This window comes from Vanellus vanellus (genome assembly GCF_965231255.1).
Source record: "Vanellus vanellus genome assembly, chromosome: 7".
NCBI lineage: Eukaryota > Metazoa > Chordata > Aves > Charadriiformes > Charadriidae > Vanellus > Vanellus vanellus.
Window position 1 is genome coordinate 20560907 of NC_138912.1, and position 26996 is coordinate 20587902.

Genomic DNA, 26996 nt, shown 5'->3' on the forward strand with positions numbered 1-26996 from the left:
AATGTATTCCAATAAAAACAGAGGCTTTAAAAAGAAATCAGTGTTTTGTTCCCTTCCAAGGCACATAAATCGTTTTAAATTGTGCTATTTTAGAAGCCTTTGTGATTTCTTTTAGGCGATGCTTCCCTCTAGTGTTAAAGCGGGCAGGTGGCCGCTACCGGCTCTGAGGAGGTGAAAGATTTTCGAGTGCTCGAATATTTTTATATGCTTCTCTTCCTGGCACCATCTGACAGTTCAAACACGGTCTTAGCGTGTCTCCGCCAAGGAGCTTTAGGAATCATCCTACTCTGCAAAGAGACCCAGCCTGGGTCGTCAGCAGGTGAGAAAGCAGCAGCCTATGGCTGCCGAGGGAAGACGGAAGCAGAAGATCCTGGTTCTGGGATACGAGGGCCAGAGCCTCATCATAAGCTTCCCGCTGAACAGCTATGAAGTACGCAAAACGTGAAAGGCTGGTTTGCAAAGACTCAATAAACTCCCAGGTTCAACTTCCCTCTTTGGCTGCAGGAGATTGATGCAATTGCTCTGGCAACATCCTATTACGTGCTTACTCTGTGCTTAAAACTAATCTCTGTTTCTTGGCTTTTTATACGGGGCCTTAAAAAGTGCTATAAAAGACAGACAGCAAAGACACATGTGAAGCAATGGTCTGGCTGCAAGCTCAGGAACAGTCCTCTACGAGCTGCAGCAGATTCGGCTAGAAAGTTACTTTTTTTCTTCCTCTGGAGAAACATGCAGCCCAAATAAGCACAAACACGGCACTTTCCTAAAAATTTGGCGTTGTCAAGAACTTCCTTACATGTGAGCCCCAGCCCAGCAATATTTGTTGGAAAAGGTGAGCAATTAACCACAGTAAAGTAGTGGGAGAACCCTTCACTTCTGGAATTTGTTCCCATTTGCAGTCATGATTTTTTCAACCTAATAGTGCATTAGGAGTAGATTTCTGCATTTAATTTCCTAAATGCACCACAGCAGGGAGAGAGGGAGGAAAAAACCCTCTTTTATTTCTCTGCAATATAAAGAGTAAAAACGATTGCTTGCCAACTACACAATTATTTTCAAAGAGCTTAGCATCTCTCTTAAGTTGATATATTAGCTTTATTACACTGGTATGGCTCTGAGAGATACTTGCCACTCAACTCCCTGGTACAGAGATACAGATGCTTTATTACTGTGGATGGAATTCCCATTTCTGCCAATGCTGCTGGCAATTCTGTGCCCTCCTGAGAAGTAATGCAGCCCCTAAATCATTTATTATCTATTTTCATCACATCTTCACAGTTTTAGCATTTTGTTTTAAAAGTGTCAGTGTGCCTCAGTGTTGAGCATTTTCACCACCAGCCCAGAAACTCCCTAGGGTGTTGGCGCACACCCACAGCTGATACTTCATCGGGAAAGGACAGAAAACTAGAGAAGCTAAACTGATATGCACTAAAATCTGCCGCTGCCATCTGTTTTTTAACAGAACAGTGCTGTCTGTGGGCACTAGGACATTCCATACCTGACTAACTGACCCCTCCAGCGTAGCGTTGGGATTTTCAGCTTCTAAACTGGCCTCAGGCAGGAGGAGTGTACCCAGCTGATCAGCTCAGCCGCAAAAGCAGCATTTCTAGGAATAGCCATAGCAGAGGGAAGCACGTAATTTCTTAGGGAAGTTTTAGGTGGAACCTGAGGTGTCCATCCCATTGCAGACTTCTAAGCGGGTAAGGGAAAGTTTGCCCCCCTGAAATTCAGTCTCAAGGTTTTACAAAACTGTGCTTGTGGCTTCTTCCAAAATTCTGTTGGAGTATTTCCCTCCACTGTGTTTAACAGGCCAGCCCCTTATTTAAGCACCTGGCTTTTTTTTAAAGCTAGCGTGTTTCAGGCTACTTGAAACATGTTTTTTCATAGCAAGGGGAAGTAGCCCCTAGAACAATCTACCAAGTCATGTAGTGGATTTTCTACTGTTCAGTGCATTTAAATCAAAGCGTGATGCCTTGCTAAGCCATCTGTGCTACCTCAGCTCCAAGACACAGGCCTGATACAGGAGTTACTGAGTGAGAATTTTTGTTGTGTGTCACACAGGAGGTCAGAAAAAATGATCTAATGGTCCCGTCTGGCCTTAAGCTCTATGAATCTATGAATAAATGAAAATCTTAGGCCTAAGCACTTTGAGACAAGGAGCATCTTTAAATATTTAGCAAAGCACTGTGTCCACCGGGACTGCTCCATAAATAAGAGTAGCAGTCACATGCCAGAGGCTCAGCCATCTCAGGTCACCTTAATGCACGTCAACACTTGTGTGATGAGAACTCGAAGAAGATGTTCAAATCCTGGGGTCACTTAACTCTGAAAATGTAATGGTTCAGATTACTTTTTCCTTAGCTGGTCAGTCCCAGCCTTTCTGTGTGGTGGCTCCGTTGCAATCAGTCATAGTTCATGTACAGGATTTCCTCAGAACAAAATCCATAAATATGTTGTCACAAAGTCCTTCCTTAGCCTTCAGTTTGGCAAAATACATACTAAAATCTGTGGAGTAAAGGCCTAATTGAAAAAGCAAGACTGAAAATTTGGCCAACTGTCAGCAGCGCACACCCTTAACAGCACAACCAGGCCACTAAAGGGCTTGAGAGGATCATCTCCTGCTGAGAACCAGGGACTTATACACGGCAAGTTATTACTGGATACACTGGGTACATCACTGGGATGTGTTCCTCATAGACTTCCCAGGCCACAACTATCAGGATAATGTTTTAGAGTAGGAAACAGAATAAAAATTATGGACTAAAAATTAAACCACTGCTCCTTTCCCCCTCATCACTGACAATCATTTACAGAATCTGATTTTTCATTACCCAATTCATAGTCACCAAAACAAATTGCTTCCTTTCCAAGTTGTTATTCTGTTTGGGCTTCCTCGGAAGCCTGCTTGCGTTTCCTCTCAGACCTCCAGAGCTGACAGCTGAGCTCTGAGCTGCTGCTTTACACACTCTGCCAGGATCCTTCTCAGTAATCCCTCAAGGCTGATAGAAAGGGAAGATGTCCATGCAATTTAATTTCCCAGTCTTGCTAGTTCAAGTAAAAGAGCATAATTACCGCTTGTCAAAAGCTGCCAGAACCAGCTCCAGCAAGGATTTAGTGTCATCACTAATGCTTTCATGGGAGGGGGTGAAGATTGTGGCTACATTAACATTAAAAAAAAAACCCTAACCAAACAAGCAGAACTAGTCCTACCCGGGAAACAACACTGCCAGTAATTTAGCAGAGTAGCTGCACTGCTACATCATCTACATGTAGAAAAAAAAAAAAATAAAATGAAGGTAAATGAAATGAAATACTGCAGTAAAATACCAAGAAACATGGATGCCTGGGACTCTGCCAGTGACTATGTGAAAGGGTTGGAAGCCATGTGTGTACGTAGCTGAAAGCAGACTTGAACTTTTGGTTCATCAGAGATTAATTTTCTCTGTGAAAATGACTGCACTCAAAATATAACTTCAAAGTCATTCTGTTTTTTAATATAGATTTTGTACTTTTACAGCCTTTGTAATGGACAGTGCCAGACAACAGCCGAGGCTGCAAACAGATTGAAACTATAGATCTCACCTGCTTAAGCAAAATTTGTGTTGAGGTAGAAGAGGTAAAGAAAGGCATGGCATTGGAAATGCGTCAAGGATGGGCCACCACGGAACTAGCTTTAAAGGCCTACAGAACCTATTCCTGCTATGACTTCCATGGAGCCACATTGGTTTTCAAATGGTGGGAGACCCAGCTTCAGCAGACTTCGGTCAAACAGCCTTCGTTCACACCATCTGAGAGCCTGACCCAGTTTGCAACAGACTAGTTGCACAATAGACTTATTATTTATACACCATTCCCAGTGTGTATGGTGTTTCACAGACAGGTGACATTGATCAGTCTCTGCCTGAAGAGCCTCCTGCATTTTTAGATCATGGTTTCAGAACACTCCCACAAAGATCATCTTCAGTCCCATATAGGCCTCATACAAAATAGGGATCTTTATAAGCAAGCTCTACCAGGGATGTTTGGAGTCAGTCAGATACCAGTGTAACTGCTTTTTTTTGTGAGTACCTCCCTTAGTATTTAATGTTGGATTATATCCTCTTTCTTCTGGACTTAGTACTGACCATCTCTCACATTAGTAATCTGTTAACCCATGGAAGTCTACTAACATATAAGAAAATCTTCACTCCTTTTCCTCTCAAGCTTGGGAAAGAAGCAGTCTTTCATTTGAAGACTCCTCTCCTAGCAAATAATACAAAGCTCTTTTTTTCTTCTTCCAGGACAACTTATCTTTTCCCCCTCATTAATCAGTTTCTGGAAAACTGAGCCTACCATTCAGTCTAGTTTTGACAACAGCTTGATGTTGCTCTGTCCTTAAATGCCCCCTGGTCGCTGCTTTTCTCACTCTGCTGAAAGACTTTGCACTCCGCATTTTCAATTGTTTCAGCGACTACAAAGCATTGTTCCTTGAATTTAGAATAAGGCAACAAACATTAAAAATAAGCCTGCTCATTCTAGTCATTAAAGGATATTTGAAGTGATAGCATATTTCAGAGCAAAGGAAACAAAAATAAAGAGCATATCAAGTAAGCACCATTTTATTTTGAGTGTTTTCTTGAGAATTCCAGACATTGGGGGATGGAGGGAATAAGGGAATAGAAGGGAAAGGAGCATCTTCAGGCAATGATCTGTGATTGTAGTTCAGAATAAAGCCAGGCAATTAACAATTTTGAGAGTTATTCATTAATATTCACACTAGCGGGTATTAGAGGAAACGGTATAATGTGTCCTAAAGAGCTGGAAACACAGAGAACTTGGTAGGATACAGTGTTTTACTAGAAATTAATGGTGGTGATTTATGAGAAAAAGTAACAGAACTCCAACTCTTGGAGCAAGTGTGTGGGGACTCTGTGGGTGTGGTAAGTATGCCACAAATTTGGCAAAAAAATGTTTCAGTGATGTTTGAAATGCTTGGATCACTGGGTACTTTGTTTATCAACAGTGTTTTACCACAGCAATGTGGGCTCCATCAATGCACTGTAGGAACACAGCTGAGATATGGGGCTACTAGAGAGATTCCAGCTAAGGGCCACTAAGATGAACAGGGCACTGGACCCTCTCCCCTATGAGGAAAGGCTGAAAAGAGCTGGTACTGTATAGCCTAAAGAAGAAGGAAGGGAAGATCTCACCAATGTGTACAAATATCTAAAGGTAGCGTGTAAAGTCGACAAAGCCCAAAATCTAATAAAAGTTATCTTCTCTCCCTATACACCCTAACCTACATCCTTAAACTTTCATGATTTAAACATTACATCTAGTAATATACAAACACTACCTCTGCTATTCCTGTTAAACAACTGTGGCATTTCTGCATAGTTACAGTCATAATCTTCTACATGCAGGGTGACTAATCAGCAGGAGCTGGGATTTCTTTGGATCAAAGGTGCACTATAAATGTGTTATCATTACTGGACAAGCTTTCTTTCTCTCTTGGTCTGTAGCATTTTGTTGAAATTAAGTGTGAGAAGGATAAGGTATGATGGCTGTCACTTACTTACATATGCCTTGTCTCCTGAATAATTTACAAAACAATAATACACTTTTTTAGATCTGTATCTTGTTTCAAGACATTCATTGCAAAAAGATGGCACTAAGAGGACATGGAGCAGGACAACTAAAAGATAATTGAAGAAAGCAACTCTGTGGTCAAAGTGAATCACAAATTGTCCCTGTTAAACTCTATCTGCCTCAGCCATTAATTAGCAAAAAATTTCCATGTATATTCTACCACGTATTTATCCTCTCATGGTTGGCCCAAGGCTGTCAGCAAGTAAGTTCAGTTCTGCTGCCCAAAAGAGAAGGAGCTGTGTCCAAGACTCTCATGCCACTGGAATGGGGAAACAGAAGGAAAAAGCAAGCAGGCACAGACTGTGACAGGTGCCATGGAGAAAAATCTAGTTTTCTGCTTTTGTGGCTACCAGAGAATCGGGGAGAAAACAGAAAGTCATGCAGAAAACAGAACAAACTGCTGCTACAGAGCCCAGCAGGCATGAGACCTGTAGCCCTTGAAACATTGCTCCTCTCACCGATTGCTTACGAAGCCTATAAGCAATCCTGCTGCAAAATCCTAAGATGTGGAGCATCCTTCTCTCTTTTTCCCTTGGAGGAACCTTGATGCAATCAAATTACACAATTTGCTCACAACGCGTGGGGGTTCTTTTTGAGTCCTGGGCTAACTTGCAACCACTAGACCACGTTTCCTTCTCCGAGCTTTTCAAAGGACAATCACCTCACGTTACGGCATGTCAAGGGGGGAAACTGAAATCTTCCAGTGGTCCCTGTAAGCGGCTCCTTCTGCCTCGAGCATCAACCCCCCCGCAGCGCGGCCAGCCCCAGGCGGCCTGTGGGCCAGCGGCGGCGCAAGCCGGCCCCCTGCTCTGCCAGGCAGCACCGCACTAACCAAGCAGCCTGACGGTAGAGGCCAGCGGCGCCGAAGACAGCGGCCACGGCGGCTCACCCCTCAGCCCGCCACAAGCCCAGCCTACACGATGCCACACACGCCCGACTCTCCCTGCCGCCCGACGCACGCGCAACTGTGATGTCACGGACGTTGCGGAAGTGACGCATACGCGCTCGGCGTGGGCAGGCCGGTGCCGTGCGTAGCGGCGGTGAGGCGCCCCGGGTCCCCAGCGGCGAGGTGAGTCCCGCGGCAGGGTCGCCTCCCTCTCTCCGGCCGCGGCTTGTCCGGCTCGGGCAGAGGCCGGGGGGGAGGCGGTGCCCCCCGGAGCCCCTCGGAGCCCCTCGCGTTTCCATCCCGGGCGGGGCCTTGTCGGCAGCCGCGAGGGACAGCCTTCCGTCCTGTCCTGTCCTGTCCCGGCTCCGGCCTCGCTGGCGGGGGGAGGTGGTGAAGCGTGGGAACTCGGGGGCCGGTGTAGGCGGGGGGTGGGCGGCGTCCGGGGTCCCTGGAGGGGGGCTGGCCGGTGCGCGGCGCGGTCACGGTGCCTGTTGGCTGGTGCAGGGCCAAACCCGGTGCGTGCGTGTTGGGAGCTGATGGAAGAAAAACCGTGAGCTGGGACTGAGGTCAACGGGCTGCCATGCCAGGAGGGGTTGCTGAGGAAGCCCACCTGCCTTATTAGTGTCTTCCTGCGAGTTAGTAACACTGGTTTCTCCCCGAAGTTGATAAAAAATACATCCTTTCAGAAGATAGTCTCACCCTGATGGGTCCAAACGATACCAGCTCCAGTGTTAATTTCATAGCAACGAAGATGCTTTATGTTCTTCAAAGCTGAACGTGGCAGGGGGCTTGAAACTAAGTGATGTTTAAGGTGCCTTCCAACCTAAACCATTCTATGAATTGTCAAACTACAGCCAACTGTTGTCATCAGTGCTTTCACTGGTGAGTCTTATCCTGTTCAAAAAACTTTTGGGTTTTGGTTTAGGATATGTTAAGTTGCATGTGTTTTTGTTGTGTTATAGTCTTCTGCAGCATGACCATTTACACACAAGATTGAGTTCACTCTCTGGCAAGGAGTGTAATTTTTACAGGTTGTTTTGTTTGGCTTGAGATCAGCATTTTCCAGGAGTATTCCATATAGTTGCCTTTAAGAAGTTTTGGCCACTTTTCCTTTGGATTGTGGAAATTAGTGTGGAGAAGCCTTTGGAGGGAGGACTCATGGAAGAGTAGACAACTAGATGTTTTGAAACAAGAATTTTTCATAAAGAAACATGCTTATTGATTTGCTTACTTTTTGGGGGGCACAGTCTCCATAAGGAGCCTTGTGTGTGTGAATGTACTTATGATAATATGGTTCTTTGTTGCCTTTGAGCTGAGGATGCCAACAGACAACAGCCACGTGCCAGACAGTATCCAAGAACAAGACCCTGTTACTACTTCAAGCAATAATGGCCTGCATAATGCAGAGGAATCAGGAATGGAACAAGAAAATGGTGTTTGTGACAGTGACTTGGATAACAGTATTACAATTCCTAACTCTGCCAGTCAGTCATCGTCTTCCATGGCGGTTCCTTTGGAGGTGCCCAGAAGAGGACAACCCTTTTTACAGATCAACAGGCAGCAGATTCAGTCCATCTCATGTAGCGCACAGGCTGCTGAGCTCAAAGGTTTAGGAGTTGATGTCTATGACCAGGATGTATTGGAGCAAGGAGTTCTTCAGCAAGTAGATAATGCAATTAATGAAGCTAATAAAGCAACAAAAATAGCTGATGCAGAGAAAGAATATCAGTCAGTGCTGGATGACATAAGGTAAATTGTGTCCTTTCTTACTGTTCCTTTCTGTTACTGACTATCTAATGAGGCTCAGTGTCTCATGTTTTTGAAAGATGAAAACATGTTTTAAAGGCACTGGAGCACATGTACTCTTCTGAGTCACCCACTTTTTTTAAAAGGAGAAAATATTTTTCACATCAGAGCAATGCTTCATTGCTCTTATTTCACTAATTCAGTCATGCATCAAGGCAGTAGAGGACAGCACATCTCCTTTTTCTGCTTTGTCTCCCACCTTACCAAGATGCATGTTGCTTTTCTGGGCAGTGGAGAACTGTGTTATACTCTGTTATTCAAATTTGTAGTCACAAAAAGTGCCACTTCTTCAATTCTGTATACTCCATGGGGTTATCTGCTTCTGGTTACGTGCCTTATGTAACTTGGATGACTCCATGTCATGAGTGACTACAGCCAAAACAACCTTATCACAAATGCTTGTATGAAGTACTTAATGACACCTTAAAAGAATCAAATGCTTAATGAACACTATATATTGATAGTAGAAGACTTTGCAGGATAGAAGCCACTAATCTTTTGAGTTGTGATCTTAGATCTCCCTTTCTGTTTCTAGTCTCATTATAGAGTTACTGTGTGAACTACTGCAGGTAAATAATACTACCTGTGCATCTTTAGCTGTATTGCATTAATGTTGGATTTTAGTGCTCAAGAGTTCTGTAGGCCTCCATTACCTATGTGAACTCTTGCATAGCTCTTTTGTTATGCATATGCTTAATTTAATGCACTTCATTAATTTTCTAGTTTGGGTGTGGATATATGAAACTAACTAAGTTTGCAAAACCGGAACGTAATTTCAGATGTTATATGGCAGAAGGACATAATAAGTAAGATGGTCATTGAGAGGAAGAATGGAGCAGCATAACCATTGCAATTAGATTATTGAAGGAGTGGTGCACAGCATTGTCAATTAGGTGATTTTTTCCTATTATTCTTTAAGAAGCATCCTATGACTTTTCTTACCCCTGTATTTTCACTCTCCACTTAAAGTTGTAAAACAATATTTACATGAGGGGGGTACAACTGGTTTCTGCAGACCTGTAGAACCTCTTCCATATAATATGTAATATGCAAGTCTGAAAGTTGATTTGGGAGAAAATTAGCAAAGACATAGCTGACTTGTTGAGCAGAGGGACTAACAAAAGTAAAGACTATGAGTAGAGCATGGTAGTGTTGGTTAAAGTCCTGTAACACGGGGAATGCATGACTAGTGGTAAAGTCAGGCAAGAAGTGGTTTTTGAGTAGTTAGCACAGAGTTCACGGTAGAAGCTGGATGACTGTATAATATTCACACAAATTTAAGCAGAGGAAGGAGAATAAAAAATAGTTGAAGTTAAATCCTGCGTAAATTTGGCAGTCCTGTTAAATAAAGCTTTGTGGAGGAGGACAGTAACTGTATGTGTCAAGAGACATTAGGGCCAAGGAAGCAAGAGCCAAAAGGTGGGAGACATGCAAGAAGATGATGTGCTTCAAAGCAACAAAACTGAAGACTGAGAAGGGGGGTGGGATGGTTCAAAACTGTTGAAAGACGATGGAGAAGTGCAGATGGCAGTGATAGCTGGGGAGCTGGTAGAATAAATCTCCTTGGGGAACAGTGGTAGAATCCAGATTAGAGCTGGAGAGAAACATGACCCAACAATTTACTCCCTGACAATTGCGGAGACTTTTGTAGTGCTTTTCTTTGCGCGTGAGGTGAATAATGGCCACTTTGCGGGTGTTGTAAAGAGTTTTCTTTTACACTTTTCATAATGCTTTGAGATGATAATTTGTGTATCCTTATGAGATATTCTGTTATTTGAATCAATAAAGCTAGGTTTGTTGCTTCTGACAGTGGGGCAGTGCCTCCTTTGCAAACTAGTTCAACAGCAGAAACAGATGATATTAAGTTGTAGTATGTGTTTCAACCGGAATTTCATATTATATATGGAAACATGAAAAATGCCAGTGCATTAATTATGATGTGCTGTTAATTCTTTGAGCTAGTCTGTCTTGCTGAAACTGTATTTATATCTTGTAGTCTGTTCTTTGTGTAAAAGAGACATCGTAAAGATAAAAGAAATAGGCTTCCTTGTATAATGGCATCAAACTATTAAAAGAGTTTTAGAAAATGAAAACATGGGATTTCCCATTGAGATTTTTGGTTTGAGTTTTGTTTATCTTGAATAATAAAAGCAACAACTATCACTTGCTGATTATCATCATCAGACTTGTAACTTTTGAGTACTAAATATTGCAGTGGTTTGTTTGGTTTCCTCGCCCTTCGAATTTTAGTATTAGCAAAATATTGTTTAAAAATATTTTATGATATGCAATTTTTTAAAGCGTTTAGTATTTTCAGTGTTGTTTAACTATGAGATGCTTATTTAGAAACTTACGTTTAGGCCTTTTTTAATCTTACCTTAAATCTTCTGGAATTTCTAAATTGTCTGAATCAAGAATGTGCTATCTTTCTTTCTGGAGTTAACTAGTACATTGCAATCTTCTTGTTTTTTCAGATCATGTACAACATCTCTGAAGCAAATAAATAAAATTATTGAGCAACTTTCACCTCAAGCTGCTGACAATAAAGATATAAACAGAAAACTAGATTCTGTAAAACGGCAAAAATATAACAAGGTGATGGGATTATATTAATTTCCTGCTGACAATACTTATCTTGTACTTTGGATTAAGGTTTGGATTATGTGATATAATTCTTGCTTAATTATATAGTTCAGAGTCAGTCTACGATTGCTGTTCCTTCCCTTTTAAATGGCTTAATTTTCTACTAAAATGTAAATAACCAATTTAAAGATGTGAAAATGAGAGCTAAATTATTTTTTTTAATTTTATTTTATTTGAAGTTCCAGGACCTGCTAATAAGACTGATTTGCATTAATTTAATTAAATCACTCCCAGTAGTATTTGGAGAATTAGCAAATCATTGTTAGGGCATGATTCAATAGTTGACCTAAATCACAGCTCTTGTGGTCTTCATTCCCTACCTTCTTTTCCTTAATCCTCTTCCATTGCCTCTATCTTTCTGGTACCAGTACACATCATTCCTTTCTGTGAGCTGTTTTAACTCACTGATTTGGCAGAAACTGCTTCCTCTTTTTTCTGCCAAAGTAGTAAGTTAAAGGAGCTCATAGAGCAGTCTGGCAGGCATCAAGGTAATGTAAGCAATAGACCTATGCAGCTGTGAATAGGAAGAAGGAGATTTGAGAAAAGGGAAACTTCTCCTGATCAGGAATGTAGCAGTTTGATCAGCTCTCCATCTGATGGAAATTCACCCTAGCATTTTCCCTAATGATAAGCCTGACTGAAAAACTTACTGTTCTGTGCTCTCAGATGCTTCTTCCCAGTCTCGGGCCATTTGCCACTGACTTGTTCAGTTGGTTGGTTTTTAACCTTCATCATTTCAGCAGCTTGGGTAACACTGTGCTAACAATTGGCCAATTAAGAGATTGAGGGGGACAGTACTGAACCGTAGCACGGGACTAGGAACAAGTAGCTGGAAGTACTGAGAAGAAATGCATTAAATCAGACTTACCAATAAAGAGTGATCATGTAATTGGACACTGTATTTTACTTGTTTTCATATTACTTGAAGTTATTTACACAAGTGTTAGTTGCAGGGGAAGTTTAAACCTCGTCACAAATTCATTGTTAGCCATCTCTAACAGTCCTTGAAGTGTAAGAATAAATCCCTGTATGAAAACTATAATCTGTAAAAGTGGTCCTAATAACCTCAAGAGTGGTTTGGAGGCTGTTTGGAGATGGGCAGTGTATTTAAAGCTGATCTTGAGCTACTTTTTGCATGGAGAAGTGCCTTTTAGTGCTCTTCCTGTTGTAGTACTTAAAAAAAAAAACGGTTAAAGACAACTGAATTCTTCTGTTATTGAGACAAATGGGAAATTAATGGCTGGTACAAGACAGCTATTTCCTTAGAGCTGTCATACAGGGAGTGTTTTATGATATAAAGTACTCTGGTAGCAAGGATAATAGTGCGTACATGGGAGATAATATATTGTACCGTACATCAATATACTTACCCTTTGTGATTTGAAAAGTGCTACATGAAGACATGGGCAGGCTAGTGTACTGTTCTTCACCAAAAATAAAAAAAAAATTGCTCATTTTCAATGAACTTGATTTTTACTGAAGTATATGCCTCTCTAGGTAAAGAATAGAGTCAGAAATGTGGAAAACTGTGTTGCCTATGTCTTTGTTTTACTGGTTGGAATTTCTTGTTTCATAAGTGAAAGTTAGCAACACCAAGGAATCACAACATCACCAGTAAATATACAGTTAAGGATATTACAATCAGATAAAAGGTGTAACAGAAGAGCTAACTATGAATTATTTTCATAGCAGTAATGAAGTGTACTTGTTACAGCGTCTGCAATGTTGATGTTTTTCACATACTCTGTAGTTTTTGCTATTAAATTAGCTGTGACCACTCTTGCATTCATTGTGTACAAACATATATTAGGATGATGGACTGATTTACACTTTCAGTTTCTTTCTGGCAAAACATTCCAAACCTTCTAAATCCTGTAGCTTTTTTTAGTTGCTTATAAACCATTGACCCACTCTTGCAAATAATGAACAAATCTTTTGGTGTTCTCTGTGCACATCACTAATCTGCTTGATGGGCTTCCTTCACTAAAATCAACACATTCATAAAATGACCTAAAAAAACATACATAAAAATGCATAATGTGCATGTGAAATTTGTGTGTATGAACAATCTGATCTTACTGTACACATATTGTAAAGTGATTGTACACACAAAATTGTGTGTGTTCTGTGTGTTTGAGCCCTACAGATTATTGTGGTGACAGTTTTTTTGCACTTTTTTTTTGTTTCAAATACAATACTATGAACATTTGAATATGAGGTTCTGGTGGAAAATCCTGCAAATATAGTAATTTAAGTCTTGTTTAAAAGAATAACAAGTTTGTGAACCAGTTTAAAAATTCAATTGTGTATCTACTTATCATTCAAGGAACAACAGCTGAAGAAGATCAAAGCAAAACAAAAGCGTCTCCAAGCAATTCTTGGTGGAACAGACATTCTTGATAAAGTAAATGAGATTGAATTTGAGGAAGATGAAGGTATGGGAGAAGACTTAATTTGATGTAATGCCTTTTTTTTGCTTGAAGCTAGTTTTCAAGACCTTTGCCAACAAGGAAATATATTTCAGTGGTTTGCTTTCAAAGAGAGAGTTAAGAACACTTATTCTCTGCACCTGCAGAATTGCAGATCTTGGCATATTCATGTGGGAAGTTTTAAGTAATGGATGTTAATCCGTGTTCAGCTCAGTAGGGATGGCTGAGGCACATTAGAGTATTGGGCTTAATAAATTGGAAATCTTAGCATTTTTTCACAGCTAATTTGATAAAGATGACTAACATCATGATTGAATTACATCTTATATGCTGGGTGCTATCAATCAGCATTAACAAAATTGTTTTTTCTTACTGTTGGGAAGTATTGCTGGAAATGGAAGGGGGAAGTGCTTCTCTTCTTCAGGCTGTGCTGTGTTTCAGAAAAATATAAATAAGGCTTCTTCCAAAGTAGGATATTTGTGCTCTCGATGTTTCGCTAGGTGTTCTTTCTCACTGCTCTCTGCAAGATGAGCTTGGATTATGTAACTCCAGCTTGGCTGTGTCTTTGCCATAGTCGCTAATCTGCAATATTCTGCAGGGCAAGTTTGGACCCCATTGACATGTGCATATCGCCTTTGGGGTTATATGGTTGTTTGCAGAGGTGTGAGCTCTCTGTGCTATTTGTTCGTTGCAGAAGTGGCTGGAGTGGATTCCAGATCTCACAGAACTCGTGCTTCTCCTCTGATTCAACAAATCTTACAGGAGTCAGAACCTCAGTAAACTTTTCTTAGTAGAAAAGCATCTTTAATCCTTTTTCTTTGAACGGGTTCATGAGGTAAAACTCAGGCAACCAGTGTGATGAAATGTAACTAGGAAGTGAATGGGGCCCAAGACAGAAAAAATGGAGTTGAGTAATTTCAGTAGTTTGAGAAACTGAGAGGGTGGAGAGGGAGGAGTTTCATGCCTGATGCATCATTGTTACTCGTTAAACATGTTTTGGTGATAAATGCAGTGCTTTAGATGGGACCATATACAGTGGCATGTTGTGCTGGCAGTTCTGGTACAGCTGTTTTGAAATTTTGGATCCTAATAATAGATTTCAGGCTGGATTTCCCCTTCAGCTTCCTGAATTCAAGAGCTTTTCCACCTCTTTGGTTTCAAATACCAATTATAGTTTCTGTTAATATGTATAGTAACCATGTATACAGTTAAACTGAAGTGCTCTTTTATGGCAATGTGCTGTGCGGCCAGTCTGACTTTTAAATTCATAATCCTAATATTAGTATTGTAGAGTAGGAAGATGGAGTTTAGGTTTTTTTCCTTTTTTTGAAGTATGTGGGAAGAGAGTCTTTTATGTGTTTTGTAATATTTGTGTCTGTCTTGGTATGGTAATGGAAATGTCAAATTTCAAACTTATGAATAGGACTGGAAAATCAATAATAAAATAAAAATGGACTATGTTGCTGCATATGGGAAGGCAGTAGAGTCTTGCACTGAACGTGATGACATAGGTTGAATTGACAGCATAGGGAGCACATTAGAGTTCTTGTGCCATGGGAGACTAATTTTATGGTAGTTATTGCTGCTGTGTGTTGTTTCAGAGGTATTTGCATTTTTATAGTATGTGCAGTGTTTCCTATATGAAGTTTGAGAAGTAGTTTGAAGTAAAAGTTTCAGTCTGTCTTTTTCAACCTTCTGTTTGTTGGGTTTTGCCTTTTTTGAACTTCAAGTATTATGTGTGACAATAATTTGGACTTTTAAGTTGTATATAAAAACTGAACTGAATGTATATAAAGCTGGGAGGGGGGGAGGAACCAAAACACCCTTGTTCCTGTGTTTGAGTTATTCAGAAGGTGTTAAAGGCATGCCGTATGTTCTGATTTTTATTGTAGAACCTGGTCCATCATGTCTTGGCAGTATGCTTATGCCCGTTCAGGAAACGGAGTGGGACGAGCTTATTCGTACTGGCCAGATGACTCCATTTGGAACTAAAATACCTCAGAAGCCAGAGAAGAAGACACGACGATTAATGCTAAATGACACGTCTGATTTTGAGAAGTACTTAGCAGATCAAGATAAGCTGTTATCTGAAAGAAAGAAGTTATCTCTTCAAAAAGGAGCAAAAAAGAAAGCACAAGCCAAAAATGTTCAGTGCATAGCACCCACATCTACTACAAGGGAAAAGAGGGGTAAAACCCTGTCAAAAACAGATAAGCGCTTAAAAAAACACCTGAGAAAACTTCAGAAGCATGCCCTCCAGATTCAGTCAAAGGCAGAGATTCCAAAAGAAAAGAAATATCTTGAGGACAAGAAGGTGAGGCGTGAACAGGAGGATGATAGTGGGGAGTCTGAGTATGTACCTGATGAGGAGCTCTTTGATCCAGAAGCAGCAGAAGAGGAGGAAGAGCAGGCTGAGAATGATTCTGATTATGAACTCAGGAATTTGTCAAAAAGAAAAAAATATTCGTTGAAGAGAGGTTTTAAAGAAGCTGAAGATGATGCTAACTTCTTTCCAAGCTCTGAGGAAGAAGAGCATACACTGAGGAAGCGCAAAGTAAAGAGGTGGAGAGATGATGGAGATGAAGACTATTATAAACAGAGACTAAGGTTAGTCCTAGATATTTTTATTAGTAACATGAACAAATTATGTTGAACATGCAAAAGGCGATGTCTGTAATACACTGCGAGGAATTGAAGTAAGGAAAACGAGACAAAATGATCATAACCTTCCAAAAGGAATCAGACATACCTCTTAATTATAAGGACTTTGATGTTAGATTTTCCTGATTTTTATAGGTCCTTCAGTATATTTGTATACTTCAGCTATTTGTATATCAGTGTGTGTTTGTTGTTTACAGAACTATGAATGTGCCCAAAGTCAAAACAACATATTACTTGGCAACTTTATCCTTAAGTACTAGTACTGCCTTTGTCTGTAGATCATATACCTACTTTAAAAAAAAAAAAAAAGTTGTCTTCTGTTTGATAGACAAAATTAGAGTGCAGACAGACAATTCCCTCCCTCTTTGGAGGGATCTACTTTTCCAATGAGGGAAAAATTATTGGTTTGGGATGGGGTGAGATGCTTAGTTTTTGGCTTTAAATAATTAACACTAGTCAAGAAGAAATAATTTGAATAAATTATAGTTGCATACTCTTTTTGTAGAATCTGTTAGTTTATTGAAATCCAAGGGAATTACATATGGTTTATATGGCTAACACGTTCATTTGAAAATCAATATTAAAAGGATCATTATACTGGAAAGGGCAATAGCTATATTATTTTATTATCTATTGCAAAACTTGTATTAAAAGGCAGAAGTAATGAGGACTGGACATTTATTTATACTGCTGTTAGTCAAGTCCAAAAAGAGCTGCTGTTTGACAGCGATTTTCCTCTCTTTGTTCTTGACGAGAGCGAGGGTAGAAACATCCTTATCTAAAGCGATAGTGATAATGGTGGTAGTAGTGGTGTTTTCTACTGCAGTGATGACATGAGGTTGTAAACTGAGGAAGGTTTCTAAGGAGAATCTAGTATGTTAGGTGGGGAAGTACAGCTAAGTGTTGATGATCTCTCTACAGTGTGCTCTTAAAATATTTTCTCTACCGATAGCATAGCTGTTGAGCTCCTAACAATAAGACTGAGCAACGTTTCCATTTTCACAACTGCTGGGAAAACATTTTGAAGGGGCAGCAAAGTGACATGTAATTTGTTAAGCTGTTAAAATGTGAACTAGACATGCCCGTGAAGCTAAGAGCCATTTCTGCCCATACTGGGAGTCAAAAGGTCAAGATCACTAAAATGGTTGTTTTGTTTTAATTGTTCTCTAACCACTGGCATGTTGTCTCTTTTCTAGTATAAGGCTTGAGCTTTGTATAATGAACTTCAGCTTGTTGATAGCATGCTTACTTTTAATTAATTACCTTTAGTGAATGTCCTTCAAGTAGTTTTATAGTCCTCTAGAAAATCATGGATTCCAACTTGAAAACAGCTGCTCTAGAGTGAAAGGAAGAATAGGTATTTGAGCTGTCAGTGAAGGGTGATTGATGTAGTGATAAGGCCTAGCAAAGGAGCTCAGTTAATGCTTGGGAGACTCAAATTTTATACTTCTATGGAAATACAAAATCTTAACGTTTTAAATGAAGCAGTATCAGAGAAGGGGTCAAGAAGTAGAGGTGTGAACACCATCTCTTCCTGTGGCGTAAGGCTGAGTTGCTTTGGAGGAAGAAGTATTTTCTGATAGCAGAGATACTCACAATTGTAGAATTACTGGTAACAAAACCTCAGATAGGAAGAGCCCAACTTCACTTTCATATCCCGGGTTATAAAGGCAGATCAGGAGCTGATATGAAGCAATAGATTTGCAATCCCTGGATGCTTCTTTTCAAAGTTAAAGCATAGTTTATTGCTCTTAAGTAGAAGATTTTGGCAAGAGGCTAATCTGAGCAATGTCCAAAGGGTCAAAAAGAAATATGTTTTTTATTGGATGCATTAACAAAAATTAATTGTACTTAAATGGTAAAATATTTACTGTATTATTGAATAAAACTGTACTGTTCGCATTTAAATTAGACCAATATTAAATCATTTTTAATTCAGTGTTTTCATCAAGAGTAATTTATTTTGATTGAAAGTTTTAATATGACTCACAGTTTAAATTCATTCAAACACGTTTTTTAATAACGTTAAGATTGTGACAATTTATCCTTAGCAAAGTCATATCATAGACTACATTTCTTTTGGTTAGTAAAGTTACAATAAAAGCCTAAATGAATTTTAGAAATATCAATAACTGTAATTGCTACCAAAACACTACATCTCTTAAAAATTTCATAGCTGCAGTTATTGTGGCTGTTAAGCTGCAGCTGTCCACATTGACGTTTTTATGCTGACACCCCCAGGTAATCTTCATTATGGGAAATGCCATGAGAAAATAAAATGTAGTGAATTAAGAAACATATTAAGAATGCTATAGAAATGCTGTCATTTGCTTACATTTATGTCTTGTTTCATGTCAGTTTCACTTTTGAATGCAAACAAATGGGTGAGATTATGGTGTATTTTACCCCTGAGAGAGGCAGGGGAAAATCCTTTAGGATTACTTTAGTCTTCTGAACATCTAGTCTTGTGCTTGGTGCTGAATACAGTCCTACGCTCTTAAAGAGGGAAAATGAGTTTCCTTTACATTAAAACTTTTCAGAGATGGGACTTGAAGAGATTGGTCTGTGTCAAGGGGAAAAGACGATGATGTTCTTAAAGCATGATAATTAGCGAACTGTAGGACTGCAAAGCATTTCTAGAACAAGAGACTGTTTTTAGAACAGGAGCTGATGTTACGTGCTGTAAACAGGCCAGGCAGGAGAGGACACAGCTCTTTCCTTTCCTCCTAAAGCCTGCTTGCAGTGGTCGACATAGTCACTCAAAGCAAGATGAGCGTGAAACTAGAATTCAGCTTATGCTCTCAGTAATTTGTTCTTTTCCCTTGCGTGGGTCTTGCCTTTCTCTGGTTACTGTTACTGGAGCCATTGTGCTGTGCAGGCACACGGGGAAAAAATGTATTCTGGAAAGGTTAACATCTAAGGTGAATCATAGCCTGCAAGAATAATGAACAGTAGCAAGGAACATCAGGGTTATGGAGAGTAAGGTAAATAAGTAGGATACTGTCAAGCAGCTAAAAGTTAAGTTTAAGATTCAGTGAAAAGTAGCGTATCATCATTCCCAGCCGTCCTTCATACTGAGTATTACCAGCTGAACCCAGAGGATTAGGCAGTCAATCTCTAGGATGGTGCTGAAGGTCTGAGACTTAATGCCCATCAACAGGTATGTTATGGATGTATGTTTTGTCATACTTAACAGTGACCATCTTGGTCTAGTAGTGTTCAGAATTGGTGCTGGTGGAATTTTAACCTGTTGCCTCCTGCCTGGTGGAATGGTCCCGTCAAGGGAGGGCCAGTTTCTTTGAAGACTATGGAATAATTGAAAATGCACCCGTTTTCAACTTCTTTTACCTAGGACCACAAAATAAAAGGAACCTTGTATACAGATTTAATGTATAGGAAATCAGCCTTTTCTGTGTTCTTAACAACAAAATTGCTGCATGGTTTTCTTGTAGTATTCTCAAGATTTTGCAGATGTGGAAACTGCAACTTATCAGGATTATTTTTTGCATATTAATTGGTTTTCCTTTGTATGTATTAAAATGCAAAGCATAACCAAGTAATTTTTTGCTGCTTATAATATATGTAGTTAATGTGTTACATTATTGACGTCACCAATACAGTATCTGCATAACGTAATAGCCTAGAGTCAAAACAGAACAAAAAATTAGCAGTCTTGCGGTCACTATTCCCATAGCAGTTGTCAGTATGTATTTGCCTGCTGCTTCAAGGAAGGAATTACGTGTCATGTTATAAGACATAAGTGCCATATCTGTGTTTTCTTGTGTATTCCGTATAGTCTGTGGAGTACAGTTGTTTGAATTCTTCAGTTGCTGTCCAGCGCTCAGAGGCAAGGCTAGGAAAGCTGCTTCTTTCCACGTCACCCAAGTGACATCCAAGCAGCCGAGTAGCTGGAAGTTGTGGCTATCAGTGCACAAAGCGGTTGATACAAAGAATCAAACCAAAAAATTTGCTTGAAAATAAGTTGTTTTTCTCAAATCAGATCAGTTTTCATGTGCTAGCTCTCTTTGAAGTATCTGAGTCACTGAATCTCTTGATGTTTCAGTTATAAATTAAAAAAGGATTAAATATTACCTTTCCTGAAAGATACTTTCTTAGAGCATCCTAACTGCTCTTTAAAATGACAAAGCCAAGACACAAATGAAGATATATTTTGGCTCACTCGCTGAGTACACCTTTCATTCTAAGCTCAAGTGTGTAATTGTCTACATCAGTCTTAATTTACTTATGGAGACTTGTGGTACTAACTGCATGCATTACATCTGTTAGGACGTACCAATTAAACCCACCCATCTAGACCATAAAAAGTTAGATCAGAAAAGTAATGCTGAATGCTTCAATTTAGCAAATTAGAATAATCTGTAAGGGATTCTTAGCTGTCTAAAATAGAAAACATATTGTGCTTTGCAAATGCAAACTATATTAAACACTCAGCTTGATTCCTGACTGTATTATTTCTTTTAAAAATCAAATTGTGCTCATTACTGTTTGGGATGTAGAATTTCTTTCTAGGGTATTGCAATAAGTGGGAAATGGGCTTAGTATCTGAATGCATTCTTATATTAAGAAAGATTTAATTGCATGATATATGGCTTTCATACTGCACTTTCAGGATAAAATTGTATTTATGTCGATGACCGTGGACAACATAAAATACATTTCTTAAAGGTCATGCTTTCATTTTCAAGAGACCTTGGTGATAGAGTAAAACCTGTATTTTCTGATTGTTTAGGCATACTAATGACGTTTAGGTAAGGTGCATAAGGAACATATTGACCAAATGGTAAATATGTTACTGTGTAGTTAAGTCAAGTATGAGTTGTGTTTCTCCCTCCAAAGTTTGACTCCTGGGGAAAGGTACAAGACCAGGCTGCTTCAGCCATTTAGATATTTACACTTTTTTAAAGAAAATAATGAAGCTTCAGTGAAGACTATCTTAATACAACGTCTTACATTAAGTTCACAGCCTTTCAAAAACTAAATAGCTTCTTCAAACTTTGAAATTTGTTAGTGGTAACAACAAATTGCAGCTTTTTCTTTAAACTCATAATTGAGGGGGAAAAAAACTTCCAGACCTTTGAAAGAGATGTAGCACCCAGAGCCTTCAGTACTACAGCTTGTGTAATTATATACTTCAGTAAAGTAACAGATACAGCGTGTATAAAGTAAACTCTTCTTTAGGAAAATTAAGTTCAGGATTTATTAGTTCAAATTCTAGACATACGTATTTTCTAGGTATCTAGTAATTTTAAGGGAAATGGCAACAGCAATCACTTCTTGCATAAAGTGTAGTAGTTATATTAAGGTGAAGTGTCTGTACGACAGACACTACAAGCTACAAGCAAATCTCAGAAATGCTTCTTCTTGGTTGTTTCTGGATCACTTTTTCTAACGTACACTAGAGGGCAATCTGTTTCTTCCCAGGGGAGACTGAAACTAGTGCTGGCTGGTGGCGATTCATATTGGAATATAGAATTAGAAAGAAACTCTTGTACAAATTATTGCCCTACTTGAGTTTAATATGGATTCTTTACCTAGCTGTCACTTCGGAAGCTTTGTAATCTACAATTGTTTTGATTTTAGTGTGGTAAGTAGGAGTTTTCTTCCTTGTTTTGAGTCTTATCATAACCCGGTCAGATAAAATAATCAAGTTATGATGTGTCTCGGTTCCAGTAATTACGCAGTCTGAAGCAATGACTGTCAACATTTGTCAACTGAATCCTTGATCTTTTTCTGGAACTCAGAAGAATAATCGAGCATCAGTCCCTGATAACACAACATGGTAGTACTGAACAAAAATAAATGCGTTTTTATTCTGTGCCTCTAGAATGTATTATATCTGCCTGCTAGACTCCAGAGCATGAATGTTATTTTCCTAAATCAAGCATTTAACAGACTGTCTAAGATAGAGATTTCCATTCCTGTGTTAGGATAGATACATAAAAGTATCTATGGGGAAAACTTCGACACTTCATATATTTTTAGTAAGTTCTTTTTTTACTACTTAACTGGATAGATGATTTCATACAATGAAATCGGAACAATCCAATAATAAACATTAGCAACTCATCAGTTTTTAATTAGAATCTGTGTCCGTCCTGTTTTTTTAACCTCTGCAAGTGCTGCTTTTTCTCTCCGTTTGTGATTTTTTTTTTTCTCTCCGTTTGTGATTTTTTTTTTTCTCTCCGTTTGTGATTTTTTTTTTTTCTCTCCGTTTGTGATTTTTTTTTTTCTCTCCGTTTGTGATTTTTTTTCTCTCCGTTGTGATTTTTGCCTCTGAAGACTTCCTGTCTTAAGAGATCAAAATATATTCCATTGAAGTTGGCCCTCAACACAAGCATTGTGTTGTCTTAGTTAGTTTTTTAGTTTTTCAGTGCAGTCATTTTGGGCAGTTATTGTAACTTGTTTATATTTGGAGACGGTGGTGTTTATTTTCACATAATAAAACAATATCATAGTTCCATATTGGTGACTGGTTCCATAAAGGCAGACTGTGATTTCTCAAAAGATACTGGTGAAAAGCTGATCTCGAAACCTGTCATAATTAGCTTTCTTTTGTGAGAAAGGGTATGTGTGTTGTTTATATGTGAAGTGTTGAACTTCTGCCCTGTTCTCTTGTCCCTAACCCAAGGTTTTTTTTAAACAAATTTGCCAGAGATGCAGAAACCTTTAAGTGGAAGTCTCAACAAGTTCATTGAAGTGGTCAGGAAGAGAAGAGAAACTCTGTTTAAGCTGCCACTGGAGAAAACACAGCTTGAGCTTAAGTCTTGTTAAGAGTTTGCAGATCCCGTGGAAGATGATTTTGAATGACCTAGCGGCAAGAAGAGTGTCTTAGTGTTTTCACCTTATTTCATACCAGAGAATGAAGAGTAGTGTCCTTAGGAAGACAGGCATCATTGGTTTAATTGCCCATAGAACTGCCTTTGTAGTTAAAAAATACAAGGGGAACTTTACACCTTCATTGCCTGTTCTTGGGTTTTGGTTTTTTTTTCTTCACTTATGTGTTCAAGATAGAAAACTTGAATCAAATTTTATTTTTAAATGGTTTTAGCTGAGAGGATTTTTCTCTAGTGGAGAAGGCACTTCTCATATCAGGCTGGAAGGAGTTATGGTACTGTATGTGACATTGTGCCAGTTGTGTCTGCTCTTAACGTGACTGAGCTAGATAGCGGTGTGGCTGAAGTCTTAAGGACGTGGAGCAACGCTTGAGATGTTTTGTAGTGTCTTCTGGTTTGTATGCCAGGTTCGAAGTGCAAAATGTCAGGAGTGGTAGCTGTCTTACAGGCAGTTGTTTGAGAGAAATTTTAACGGTTACTTCTATCTTCCTCCTTTTGGCTAATTAGGTCAGGATATAAATCAAGATAATAAACTGTTTAAGTTTCCATAGCTGATGATATTGTCAACTTTAGGCCAGAAATTAGCTAACGGTTTTATGATTATGCTGCTTCTTCCTGACATGGATAAAATTGGTCTAGTAGGTTTGAAAACATAAGGCACTCAGCCCATAAGCTTAAAGCACACTGGACTGTGCATAGCAAGGCTGGAAGTAAAACACAGTTTGTCAACCTCTAGATGCAGTTTATCTTCAAATGCTTGAAAGCAATGCAGAGCTTTTCAAAAAACTGGACAAATAACTTTAAAAATTAAAAAAAGAGGAGTATGTGAATATCCTCACATTTTGAAATAGTTCAGAAATCCTTTTTCCCAGAAAATGGAGTGTGTTTGGGGGAAGGGGGCTAGGGGGTTTGTGGCTTTTTTTAGAACTCTGTTAATCCATTTTCCTGAGAGATTTTTTTTTTTTTTTCTTTTTGCTGCTACAGGGGGAACCTAAGATAACAAGAAGCCATTTGTGTAATGGGTAAATGGTAAAATGTTACCAGGAGGGGAACAGATGATTCACTTACCTGTGATGTTTGTCATTCAGAAACTGGAGGTGTACTGGAAAGCTGTTGCATTCCGTATTGCCCCTCCATCCAGTTCCTGCAGGGCTGTTCTAAAGCACATTCTCCAGGATTTCTTCAATGTAGACTTAAAAGACTGGACAGATGAGTTTTCCAGCATCTCACTCAGGAGGCTGTTTGTCACTTAATGCAGTAGATTTCAGTGCTAGGTGGCTTAACTTCCTTTTTTTTGGCCTGAATTTTCCATTTGCTTCTTTTCATCCCATTGCTACTATTTATAGTTCTTCGGGACCTGAGCAATTTTGGTCCTCCTGTTTTATATTTCAGATACTTCTAGGCTATCAGCTCTTCTTCTCCTTCAGCGTTTTTCTGAGCTGAAATCTGTCTGCTTTTGCACTGCATCCAGAACAGTAACATAAGGATGTTTTTCATCAGTTCTATAGCTTGCCAATTGCTCTAGGGATTTTGTCAGTTTATACACGACATGCAGCGTACCTGCAGTGACTGGCATTTCCATGGGAGAATTCCAGCAAAACCCAAATTGTCAGTGAAGGACTGTTGATTGGTTAGGACATACCCAGCTAGCAGTAGCATACACTTTACTATTACAGATAGATGTTTTGGGGTCACTAAAACACAAGTTCATAGTTTCCTTGGATGTTGAAGATCCTTTGGTACTTTTTCAAAAGGGGACAATGGGACGAGAAGGTAATTCTTTAACCTGCCTAAAATCCAAACAAGGTTAGGCTGCAGCCCACAAATCACTTTGTAATTTCAAAACCTCAAAAAGCTCATTGTCTTAATAACGACTGCATAATAGATTTAGAGCACATAACCCCAAAGATGGTGATGTTTCCAACTGAGTCCTCTGTATAAGATTGTACTCTGCTGCACATTTCTCGATGTGAAGTTATTTAACTATTTGGTTAAATTAATAAAATAGCTTTGGAATACCTCAGCTTTATTGATATTTTTGTGAGGGTTTTTAACGAGGTTTAGGAATTTAAGGTAGCCAGATTTTTTTGATGGTGTTAACTGTTGGTTCCATTGAATTAGTATTTCTGTCTATAGAAAATTGTAGCTAGCTATACTATTACTATACTAATTAGCTATACTATTATTATACTATTAGCTGTACTAATACCAAAGGATTACTATTTAAATCATGACATCGGAGAATGCATTTTTGTTTGGTTTTTACCTGATGGAAAATTCAGTGTAGTTTTCATATTGTTATCTTTTCTATGCGATAATTAAATATTGACTCCTTGTGTCGCTCTAGGAGGTGGCAAAAAGAACGTTTGAAGGACAAAGAACATCAAACAGCTGAGGAAATTTCTGAAGAAAGTGACACTGAATTTGAAGAGGGTTTCAAAGTACCAGGATTTCTCTTCAAAAAGCTTTTTAAGTATGTATTGTGTACTTTATTTTAATATTATGCTGCTCTATGCTGTTAATAATATTAGTAGCAGCAGTCATAGTGATTTCTGGATGCCCTTTGCTGTAACTTCATTGAATTATGCCTCAACTTCTTCATCAGTTGTTTCTGTAGGGTTATTTCTTTAAAAAAAAGTCTCCAGGATCAAACCTCAAAGAAACTAATGTATTACAAGTACGAAACATAGTTCCATGGAAATACAGATGATAACTGGCTGATGTGAATATTGTGAATGTGTATTAGCTAAACTAAAAATTGAGAAGCCTCCTTGTCTATTCTTATAAATGCTTTCTTTTATTGATAAGTGCTTTCTTTTAATTCAAGTGTGGAGTGGTTGTGTTGCTGGCAGAAAATTTCACTCACTCCACCGAATCACAGAAACACCTACATTTCTTGTTTTCACTTATCACAACTTGCCAATTTTCTGCTAGCAAAAAATATAGACAGCTTTTTCTTTAAATAACTACTCAATATGTACTCAACTATTTATAATTCATATTATAAAATATGCTTGAACGTTTTGGCCAGTAAAATTTTAAAATATGGAGAGTGTATTCTTAATTCCCTCAGTAGATGGAAAACGCTCTACAACTCATTCTTTAGTCATTTAATGCTGGATTACAGATCTGGACATGACTGCTTTCTGTTTCAGTTTTTTGAGACTCTGGTACCCATGGTCTCAATACTTTCAAGTTCATTTAAAAAAGCTATTTACAAAAGGCAGCCCAAATAAGCTAGCAGCTGACAAGTTAACTTCATCCGTAATCTCTCCCTTAACTTTTATGCATAATAGGCTTGAATTCGTTTTTGTTGGCAACATTTCACACAGCGGGGGGGGGGAATATTCTCTTTCAAAAGCGAACTCTCTAAAATCTTATAATTAGTGGAGTAGAAGGCCCTGGTTTATAACGGGCAGGCGTGGTATCCCTTCCAACAGGACCACTTAGTCTTAACCTCAAAGAAATTATTACTGTTGTCCTGCAGTTACTTCGGAAGGAAAGCACTAGCTCTGAAATGGAGTTGAATTAATGACTCGGTTGCCAGGACCATACACAGCCAATATGTGGTCTCCAGTTGTTTATGCAAAGGTACTGCAGAAGTAATCATCCTGAGAACGGATGTGTGGTCTGAGCAACCCAAAGGGAATTGAAATAAAGCAGACAACTAAAAATTAATCTTAGAGATATCAGCCTCGCTAATGAAGGGTATCCCTGCAAGCATGAGTCAGTTGGCAAAACTTCCTAAGTGGTTAGAAGGATCAATTGAGTTGAATGATTTGTCTGACTTGTAACTTAAATGCTGAAATCTCCAGTGTGGGAAGGCCCATAGTCGATAGGCATTAAACTGTGAGTTCTGAGCAAGTTTAGTACAAAACATGGGAGTGTATTGACCCAAGGAGGTGTATAGCTGTATACTGTAAGTGATTTTGCTGCATAGTTGAATTGAATTTCGAAAAAGTTGGCTCACGCTAGGATTACCTTTCTCTGGTAAGCCCGTTAAAGGGGACAATCTGTTTCTTCCCTATATACTTGTCTGCTTTGAGGAACATTTAGCAAGAATACCATTGGTGCTGCTGTGGAAACAAA

The 26996-nt window shown here is 39.0% G+C and overlaps 1 protein-coding gene across 1 annotated transcript in view; it reads left to right on the plus strand.

Moving 5' to 3' along the window:
- The first annotated feature begins 7808 nt into the window (after positions 1-7808).
- ERCC6 (ERCC excision repair 6, chromatin remodeling factor) overlaps positions 7809-26996 on the plus strand; it is a 49768-nt gene continuing 30580 nt past the window's right edge. Inside the window, exons 1-5 of the mRNA XM_082486531.1 lie at positions 7809-8263; positions 10795-10915; positions 13290-13398; positions 15285-15999; positions 25255-25380. Coding sequence (XP_082342657.1) covers positions 7833-8263; positions 10795-10915; positions 13290-13398; positions 15285-15999; positions 25255-25380 — 1502 coding nt within the window. The 5' untranslated portion in view covers positions 7809-7832. The remainder of the gene's footprint in view (positions 8264-10794; positions 10916-13289; positions 13399-15284; positions 16000-25254; positions 25381-26996) is intronic.